Genomic DNA, 10,952 nt, shown 5'->3' with positions numbered 1-10,952 from the left:
CAGTGCTGGGTTGGAGGTTAGTTTAGTTATTGGGAACAAATGACGCAAGAGTAAAATTTACAACAAAGGGTAGTTGGTTGGATGACAGTAATCATCATCATCTTCAAAGTACTCATGCTAAAAAGAGTTAGAGTTATTTTCAGAATCAGAAAACAAGGAGAAAAAAAAAACACTCACTAAGGAAAGTGAAAACCAAAGGATTGAATCTCCACACGATTGGCGAATGGTGCAAAGGATGGTTTATATAGAAATAGGTAGAGAGAGATAATTTGAACTCTTATGCTTCTAATTCTAGTGGAATAAGAAACTAAGAACTAGGGAGCAGCTGTTGTAGAAAATATAAAAAATCAATATAAAGGTGTACGACAAAAAAAGATGTTCCTCAAGAATAAAGAGTATACTGAGAGTAAGCTCCTAAGAATAAGGAGTAAGAGTCATGCTCCTTAGGGAGCAGAACCATGCTCTCCCAAAGAGTAGGAGTCATGCTCCTCAGGGAGCATGAATCATATTCCCTCAAGAATGGGAAGCAGGAATCATGCTCCCCAAGGAGCAGGAACCATGCTCCCCCAAGAATGGAAAGTATAAGTCATGGTCCCTAAGAGTGGAGGATAGCAAAAAGTCATGGATCCTAACTCATGGGGTGTCCTTGACCTAGTTTTAGATTATGGACCATATAGAAAAAGCCAAGTCTAAATAGAGAGGTTATTGTTGAATGAAATCCAACAAAATAAAAGCAACAATAGAAGACATTGTTTGGTTCATAAGTATATTAAATGAAGTTTAACACGGATACAACCTATAAAAAGAAAGATAGAAATATTTTGTAATTCAAATCTGAGGGGATAAAGGAGAATTCAGAAGAGTTTAATTTAGAAAAGCATTTTATTTGTTGAAGGCTATAAAGGCAAAAGTCTCTCATAGTATGGGGACGAGCACTAAATAAGTAGGAAAGAGAGTGAGAGTTGAATTGTAATTGCGATCTTAATAAAAGATTCATTTTTTCTGCCGTGGACATAGGCCAAAGGCCAAACCATGTTAATTCTCTATGTTTTTTTATTATATTGCTCCCATCTAAATTAATTCTCTGGTTGACTGAAAATATGCGTCAACACTCTTTAACTCTTCATAACAATCAAATTTAGGTAAAGACAATGGCATTATGTGATATTTTATTGAACTTCTTTTTTCATAGCCTCTTTCTACAATTCATCAACGATTTTTATCTTGACTTTCTCAAATCCAATTTCCTTAACTCGTGATCTTAAATCAATGACTCAATAATCAATCCTATCATCAGGGCCCAATGCTATCATCGGGGCCAGGGGTGGAACTATGTTGACCAGTTGAGGCTTGGCCCCCAGGCCAAAGAAATTAAGGAAAACAAGGGGGTCAACTGCAATTTAGCTTTAGCTTTATTGTTTGGCCCCTCATATCAGTCATATGATAATATAATGTGGCCATATTGATACTTTTTCATTGAGAAAGACTTTCGATCTTGACATTCTCGTCATCATCGAGATATTCGAGTTCCTTTACCCGTAATTGTAACTCAATGATTCAGTTCTGACACCCCAAACAAAATTCATTGCATAGTTGTAGTGAGCTACTAAAGAGCGAGAAGAAATTGTAAAGCTTTTGGTTGTGAGAAATGCCATAAGTGAGCTTGTGAGGAGGGGGAAGCTTTTGATTCATGCATGTTGCATCAACTTGTTGGCCAAGGTTCATATTTTTTCTTCTGTTTGGATCGCACTTTTAAAATTAACTTGGAGGCCGGCTCTGTCATTAAGGCAAAAGTCAAGCCAACTTGCTTATTACATCATACAATAAAATGGATTAACTCAGTAATTGAATACTATCATTTCCAAGAGAGGAATTATGCTCAAATTTTTGGACAGTAATAACATCTTTATTACGGGTTGAAAAAATTAGTCCTTAACAGTATATTACTTAATTATAAGTAACGAATAACATGTCAAAATGAGATTAAAGTTTCTCTTAATCGAAATTTTCCTAAACTTGTAAAGATCTTGTGTCACATGTACTTTAGTATTAATGTATGAATACAATCTAACAAATTTTCTTTTTAAATTTATTAACCACCATTCACTTAAGTGGATTTTACTCCAGAGAAAATCAGACCATAAGAGATTCCCGATCCATCAAAATGGTCGAAAAAGCTTCGAAAAGGACTAAGTTGATGAACCTCTAATGCTGGGTATCCTAAACATTTATTTTCCATACATCAAATCTTCCCTGTGAACGCTATCAATTCACGTTTAGATCATTTTCAAACTCAGCAATATATAAAGTTTAGGCCATAGTACATGCAAAAACCACATTGTTCACAAAGCTTCCAGAGAAAAACTTGAGTCTATGCAAAAACCACATTGTTCACAAAGCCTCCAGAGAAAAATTTGAGTCTTTCTATACATTAATAGTAGCTTGGTTCAGGGAATTCATCTAAAGTCTTGAAGAAATATGTATCCAGTATTCTCTACGTAAATTTTCGATCCCTCTATTCAACTCTAACGGCAGTGAGAAATGAGCCTCTTACAAGACGTTTGACTATATGCGACCCAGTGCCTTTATCCAATAGATTGGATTAAGATAACCCGGCTTTTCAAGAAACCTAAAAGCAGAGGAATCAAAATGGGAAGCAGACATGGCGCTTCAGCTATGGAACAGGAGAACAAGAAACAATAGCCATTGAAGAGGGAAGTGTCATGGAAAGGCTTAATAGAAGATCACTGTGCCATTTGCCAAGGCACAGAAGTGATGAAGCATCTTCAATTGCAGGCATACAATGAGAGCAAAGAAGTAGTCAATGGATAAATCAACGGAAGTGCCGCAAACAAGTAAAACAAGAAAATATATTAAGTACCCTTAAGTAAATTTTGTATCACAAAAGTCTAGAAAATAAATCATATTTTACGACAAATTAAGTACCATTTTTATTTTACTTAAGATGTGAAACATCCAATTTGTAATATCCCCGTAGAGTCCCAAATTTCCCTAGAGCCGCCCCTAACTTCAAATGACAAAATCTAATCTTGTGAACCAAAATTTCAATACATAATCATGCTGTTCTGAACTCATTTAACAAAGAAGAGATTTCTAACAACTCTTTTGATTCGTAATTAGAACTAGTATTGTTCCTTACTCTTTTTAGACTAGTTGACGTTTCTTTATTGTTAGTAGAATTTAATGGTTTTGGGAAATTGCTTTACTATAAATAGACATTCATCAAAATCTATGTTCCTACAAAATTTCCATGCATCACCAAAAAAGGAAAAAAAAATGTTGAATTCCAAGGTCTTATTCGTTCTAATCGTTTTCAGCATCTATTCGTACAGCTCCATTTCTATAGTTCGTCTATATCCTTCAAAATCTATATCCACTCCAATCATCGAAACACCACAACCAACTCATAATAATGATGTACAAGCTGCTGCTAACAAAACTCTCCAAGTTCAAGCAACAACCCTTGCTCTCAAAGTTGATCAATCAAGCTCCATTGTCGTGTCAAATAATGTGATCGTGCAACCGATGAATATAGAAGAACTAGATAAAGAAAAGCAAGATGGTGAGACTCCGGATCCTCTAATTCCACCAGCCAAGATCACAAAAGAAGAAAGAATGGAATGGTTCCGGAAAAAACTACCCGACCTCGAGGTATTCCAGTCAACAAACTTGAGTCGAGCGTTTCACGACAGGGTCCTGAAATTCTCTACAAACCAATGTGCAATTCAGTTCTTTATGGTATGGCTCTCGCCAGCTCGAACATTTGGGCCCAGAGACTTCTTGGCTGTAGAAACTCTAATGAAAGCCAACCCTCATTCTTGTCTAGTACTTATATCGAGATCTCTCGACACACGACGCGGGGACAAAATCCTGAAGGCATTACTTGACCGCGGGTTCAAAATCCTTGCAGTCACTCCGGATTTGGCCTCTCTGGTTAAAGACACACCGGCTGAAACTTGGCTGAAGAAAATTAAAAATGTGGAAATTGATCCTGGTGAAAATCCGTTGTCAGTTCAACTGTCTAATCTTATAAGGCTAGCTGTGTTGTACAAATATGGTGGCGTTTACTTGGACACTGATTTTATAATTCTGAAAGATTTCAAAGGCCTGAGGAATGCTGTCGGTGCACAAGATGTTTACCAAGCGACACGTAAATGGAAAACATTAAATAGTGCAGCTATGGTTTTTGACAAAGGGCATCCGATTTTATTTGATTTTTTACAGGAATTTGCTACCACGTTTGATGGTAGCAAGTGGGGACATAACGGGCCATACATGCTTACGCGAGTTATTCGACGAGTAGGAAATACACCAGGGTATAACCTTACGATTTTGGGACTTGAGGCATTTTATCCTGTAAATTGGGTTCAGATTGAAAGATTTTTTAAGAAACCGGCGACGGAGGAAGAATCAAAATGGGTGGAAGAAACGGTGCTTCGGTTGAGTGAGGAGTCATATGGGTTACATCTATGGAGCAAAATTACAAGGAAGTTCGTAATTAACGAGGGAAGTGTTATAGATAGATTGATTAAATCTCATTGCATCCTTTGCCAAGATAGCTATGATTCTTAAAGAATATTTTCTTGTAATTGCCAATTTGCCTTTGTGTCGAAACATATAAAATTGTGCAAGTTTGCCTAATAATTCATGATAGGTCCAAATTCGGTGCGGAGCTGACTTCTTGCTCAGTTTTTAAGCTGTCTTCTTTTACTATCGGTGGCTAAGATTTGTTTCCTTTTCATTTTTAGTTTTTATGTATCTAAAAAACGCATTGTTATGGGTTGAGATGGCCAGATTAAGGTTCTGGTTCTAAAGGCGTGGGTTCAAATGGCAACATTTTTAAGCCACTAAAGTGAGAAGCATTAATTAATTATATAGGATAGGGTAACATCTTTAAGCCAATAACTTTTATAACATTTGCATTGAGTCTCCCAAGCAATCAAATTGAGTTAAAATTCATGAAGAAAACTGACCATTAAGTGATGAAGCTTCTTCCATTGAGAGCATACACCAAGGCCAAAGAACTAGCCAATAAAGAAATCAAGACAAGTGTCTCGTTTTGGGAAAGACTCTATCCTTTTGTAGCTTGAATAAGAAACACTTTTACTTGTTTTTGAGCTACACACACACACACACAATTTTACTTGTTTTTAAGCTACCACGCACATTTCCTATTTCACTCTTTGGATTAATGGTGTGTTTACTTGTGGGTTTGGGGAATGGGAATGAAAGAATGAGAATGAAACCTATGTTTACTTGGCAAAATGTAATTTGAGAATGAGAATAAAATGTGTGGGTTCCACACAATTTGGGAATAAGGAATGAGAATCTCATTCTCATGGAGGGGTTGAGAATGAAAATGAAACATATATTTACTTTTCTATCATTCTAATTTTTTCATATTTCCTAAATTACCTTTGTTCAAATCACGAATAATTTATTATTTTAAATGTCATTAATAATAATAATTATTATTATTAAATTTTATTAACTTTATTATTTTAGTTATTATTAATATTATCATTATTAACAATAAAAATAATGATAAAAATAATTAATTTATCATTATTAACAATATTATCATTGTTGTTGTTGTTGTTGTTGTTATTATTATTATTATTATTATTAAAAATAATAATAACAATAATTAATAATAACTAAAATAAGAAAGTTAATAAAATTTAATAATAATAATAATAATGTAATTTTCATTATCTAGATACATGTATAAATATTATTATAAAAAATGATATTAAATAATAATAATAATAATAATAAATGATAATAATGATAATAATAATGATAATATTAATAAAAATAATATTAACAGTAATTCATAATAACTAAAATAATAAAAATATTAATATTAATAATAATAATAATAAATGTTAATAATGATAATATTAATAAAAATAATATTAACAATAGTTAATAATAACTAAAATAATAAAGTTAATAAAATTTAATAATAATAATAATAATAAATGTTAATAATGATAATATTAATAAAAATAATATTAACAGTAATTAATAATAACTAAATTAATAAAATTAATAAAATATAATAATAATAATAATAAATGTTAATAATGATAATATTAATAAAAATAATATTAAAAATAATTAATAATAACTAAAATAATAAAGTTAATAAAATTTAATAATAATAATAATAATAATAAATGTTGATAATGATAATATTAATAAAAATAATATTAATAGTAATTAATAATAACTAAAATAGTAAAGTTAATACAATATAATAATAATAATAATAATAATAATAATAATAATAACAACAACAACAACAACAACAATAATGATAATATTGTTAATAATGATAAATTAATTATTTTTATTAATTATTAATACTATGGGTATTTTGGTAAATTGATTTCCATTCCCATTTATTTTGCCAAGTAAACATATCAATGACATTACAGTACATTCTCATTCCCATTTATTTTTGTCAAGTAAACATTGAAATCTCATTTTCATTCTTCATTCCCATTTATTTTTGTCAAGTAAACATTGAAATCTCATTCACAATCCTCATTCTCATTCCAGCCCATTGTAATTCCTCATTTTCATTCCATCACATTCTAATTCTCAGTCCATTCTTATTCTACCTCATTTCCATTCCAGAAAGTAAACGCACCATAAAAGTCTAAAAACAAAACCTATTTGACTTGAATCTTAAGGAAGTCAAAAGTCATTGTAGATGATCACTTCCAATTTTACAGCCATAATTAACAAATTTCATTTAGCAAGGTGCTTGAAGAATAGTGCACACTTATGCAATCTAATATAAGAGCTTTGCACCACAACACATAATATCTAAGCAGTTCCAATAAACCAAACCTCAGCAACCTTGTAATCATTTTTTCTAATCACCTTGCACAATCTATCTTCTGCCATTCTCTTATTTAAGCCAATCTCTTCTACCATGAAGTACATTCAAAGCAGAACCTACAAAATCCATCAGATGCAAGAAGATAGGTGGGTCCATTATACATAGTGAATTAACGGATCATGATCAAGTACTTCAGCTTATGTACCATTGGCACATAAACACTTACTTATGGGTGAACCACTCTAAAGTGTAATCCTATATATCTGTCAGCCGACTATATTCTTCTTTTCAGAAGATCTCACTAAAGATATTCTTTTTTCGTTCATCCATTCTAGCAAATTGCAACTTCATTCAAGATAAAAAAAGCAACATATAGGGAAACAAGATGAAGATGAAGACCAAAGTACATAACTTTTTATACCCTATGACCTGTATCAACACTTTCCCATGTCATAATTTTTTTGTACTTCATGTCGACCTCTCCATCCTTCTCTTATATTACCTCCTAGAGTAGGCGTTGTTTTCACGACTACTATAAGAATATTCTCTGCAACTACAAATTCATATAGCAAAAGCAATTACAAGAACATAAATGAGAATTCATTAACTCGTAATAATAATAATAAGCATCTCAAAGGTAGCACTGCTAAAATTACAATCATGGAAGCATTTCTCAATCAATTAGAGAACAAAGACTCGTCGAGGCCGATATGGATTTTCTCATCATCATCAAACTAGTCTTTCCTTGGCGGAGCGGAGGGTGCCGCCACTCGGGGTGGTCCTCAGCCCTTCTTCTTGTCACGCGACCTTGCCCGATAAATATATTCAAACGCAAACAAATTCCTTAAGCAACCAAAAGAAATGTTTAGCTACAGTTGTCCGACAGTAATCCTGGGTCTCTCAGCTTTTGCCCAAATCACATAGTATTTAATGAAATCCGCTACTCATTATCAAACAGTGAGAAATAATACAAATACTTACGTTGCCGAATGAGTGATTGAAGCGCTTTCCTTTGGCTGTTTTCTTGTCACCGCGGTCGCAGTAAACTGAGTGATTAAAGAAAAGCAAAAATTAGGGAAATTGAAACAAAAATTAAAAAAATAAAATAAAATAAAGAGGGTCAAAATGGTTAGTAGACATAGACTGTAGGGGATTGAAGGAGAGGGAGTAGAAGGAAGTGAAAGTGAGCATTTGAGGTTGAGGGGTGTGCCTAGAAGTTGAGATTGAGAAGAGAAAATGCGAGATTGTGGAGTTATTGGTACAACTCCCACTAACAGCGACACATTGCTGATTTGTTGTTGCCTCTTTGTGAAAGAAAACAGAATAAATGTGTTTGGCAAGCAAGAAAACACAGGAAAGATGAAGAGAAGGTTAAATAGAAACTTGTAAAAGATTCAATATTATTCCCAAAGCTGCATTACTGAAATGATTTTGGTTACATATTTATATACATTGACCTACAAGATTCATGCTACTAATCTTTTATTCACGTGTGCATTGTGCTGAAAACAAAGTGAGCTTAATAATTAATTTTGCCAGCCAGGCTCAATGAGCTGTTCTGGTGTTTGCTGTTATATGGTACTATTGTGCTTTGTATTAAATGTAATAGCTAAATCACCCCCCTCTCAAGCTGAAATGTCCTAGATAAACATTCAGCTTCTTCTGCGAGTAATTAAATTGTTTAAAGGTGAGTGCTTTTGTGAAGATGTCTTTTAGGCACATAACATATATACTTCTATTTACTTTGCTGCAACTTTATCTCTGATGACGTGTATGTCCAATTCAACATGCTTGGTTTTAGCATGATAAATTGGATTATATGCCAAGGCTATGGCCCTTTGATTGTCACACCGCATGATTGGTGTTGTATCAAGCTAAATATGCAGGTCACTGAGGAGAGATTGTATTCATATCACTTCGGAGGCAGCATGAGCTAAGGCTCAATAGTCAACCTTTATTCTTGATCTTGAAATTATTCCTTGCTTTTTAGAAGACCAAGAGATTAAATTTGGACCAAGATAAATTGCGAAACTAATTACTGACTGCTTATTATCTTGATCATAGGCCCAATCTGAGTCAGTAAAACAATGTATCTGCATTGCTCCATTGATATGAAGTTGGAGTTCAAAGTGCTGAGTACCATTTAAGTAATTTAACAAGCTCTTGCAAGCTTTCCAATGCTAAGTTCTTGGATTGGACAAAAATTGACTTAGTTTATTAATTGAAAAAGTAATTTCTGCTCTTGTGAGAGTGACATACTGCAGTGCTCTAATGATACTTCTATATTGAGAAACATTATCAATAACATCCCCTGAGTCTTTAGTAAAATGGTGCCCTTTACATATAGGAGTGGGAATTGGACTGCAACTGATCATATCATGTTTAGCCAAAATATCTGCAATATATTTTGCTTGAGACAAATGAATCTCATTGGCAGGCTTTGTGACTTAAATTCCTAGGAAATAGTGAAGGTCTCCTAAGTCTTTTAGAGCAAAGGTCTAATGCTTTTTTATGATAATTTTATGAATAATAGTAACATTAGAACCAGTGATAATAATATCATCAACATAGACCAAAACTAGAAGCAGGTGTCAACTATTCCATTTGTAAAAGAGTGAGTTAATAGATTTTGAGTTTTGAAAATGCCACTGAGAAATCATTGTAGTTTTAAACTTGTCAAACCAAGCTCTAGGAGCTTGTTTTAAGCCATATAATGCTTTGTTTAGTTTTCAGATGTAATGAGGTTTACTAGGATCAACAAACCCCTCAGGCTGATACATATAAACATCCTCTGTCAACAAGCCATTAATGAATGCATTATTCATATCCACCTGTCTTATAGTCCGTTTATTTTACACTGCCAGGCTAAGAACAATCCTAACTATTGAGGCCTTAACCACTGAGCTAAAAGTTTCAGTATAATCAATCCTATATGTTTGATGGAATCCTTTTGCAACAAACCTAGCTTTGTATCTTGAGATGGAACCATCTGAGTTATATTTAATCCTGAACACCCACTTGTTTCTCATGATTTTGACAGGCACTGTAAGTAAGACCAATTCCCAGGTCTGATTTGTCTGAAGAGTTTGAAACTCTTCTTGCATTGCCTTAAACCATATTGGATAAGATATTGCTTGAGTGACTAATGCAGGTTCTGATGGTTGTGCTAGCAGAGCTGAAAGGTAAGATTTTGGTTTAAAAATGATATTTTTTTATCTAATTATCATGGGGTGACCAACTGGTGCAGGTGGATGAAGCTTACATGGTGGTGAAACATGTGAATAAAATAAAGAATTATGAGAAAAATGTTGAGAAGAGGAGAAAGCTGAAGATAGAGAAGAGGGAGGAAGAGATTGATGTGAGAAATATGGAGATACATGAGGTGAAACATTTGGAACTAATGCTACTAGATGTGCTGTAATTTGAGTGATTGAAGGAATATGATGCTGTAACTTTGTGATAAAAGAATTGTTTGCAGAATTTGATGAGAGAGTCAATGAACATCTTTCTGTGATTGAAGAAATATCCAATTCATGAGCATAAGAAGAAGAGTTTTCATAAAAAATAACATGATTAGAGATGTAGACCTTCCCTGAGGAATTGAGACACTGATATCCCTTGTAATGAGAACTGTAACCAATGAATACTCGCCTTCTTGTTTTAAATCAAATTTATGTCTATTATAAGATCTAAGAACTAAATAGCAAGCACAACCAAAGGTTCTAAGGAAGGAATATGTTGTCTTTTGTTTGAATAATTTTTCATAAGGAGGGTTGTTATTTAAAACAGGAGTAGGAAGTCTGTTGATTAGAAAGACAGCAGTGGGGAATGCATTCCACTAGAATTGTAAAGGTAAATTGGCTTGTGCTAATAATGTTAGACTAGTATCAACTATTTACCAGTGTTTCCTCTCAATTTTTCCATTTTGATGATGGATATGAGGGCTAGGATGTTGAAAATGTATCTTTGATGAGGAAACCAATGAAGAAAAGGATATGAATTCCCTTCCCCAGTCAGTTTGTATAATTTTGATATGAAGTTGCAAATGTTGTTCAATAAGCTGTTTGAAAGTAGTAAA

General features: G+C 33.2%; 1 protein-coding gene across 1 annotated transcript; it reads left to right on the top strand.

The window, feature by feature from the left end:
• Nucleotides 1-3,297: 3,297 nt before the first annotated feature.
• On the top strand, nt 3,298-4,593 carry LOC18039437 (uncharacterized protein At4g19900). The gene has a single exon (XM_006429266.2). The coding sequence runs from the start codon at nt 3,298-3,300 to the stop codon at nt 4,591-4,593; it is 1,296 nt and encodes a 431-aa protein (XP_006429329.2).
• The last annotated feature ends 6,359 nt before the right edge of the window (nt 4,594-10,952 follow it).

This window comes from Citrus clementina, unplaced genomic scaffold (assembly GCF_000493195.1).
Source record: "Citrus clementina cultivar Clemenules unplaced genomic scaffold, Citrus_clementina_v1.0 scaffold_6, whole genome shotgun sequence".
NCBI classification, from domain to species: Eukaryota; Viridiplantae; Streptophyta; class Magnoliopsida; order Sapindales; family Rutaceae; genus Citrus; species Citrus x clementina.
This window is presented reverse-complemented; position numbering and strand designations above follow the sequence as displayed.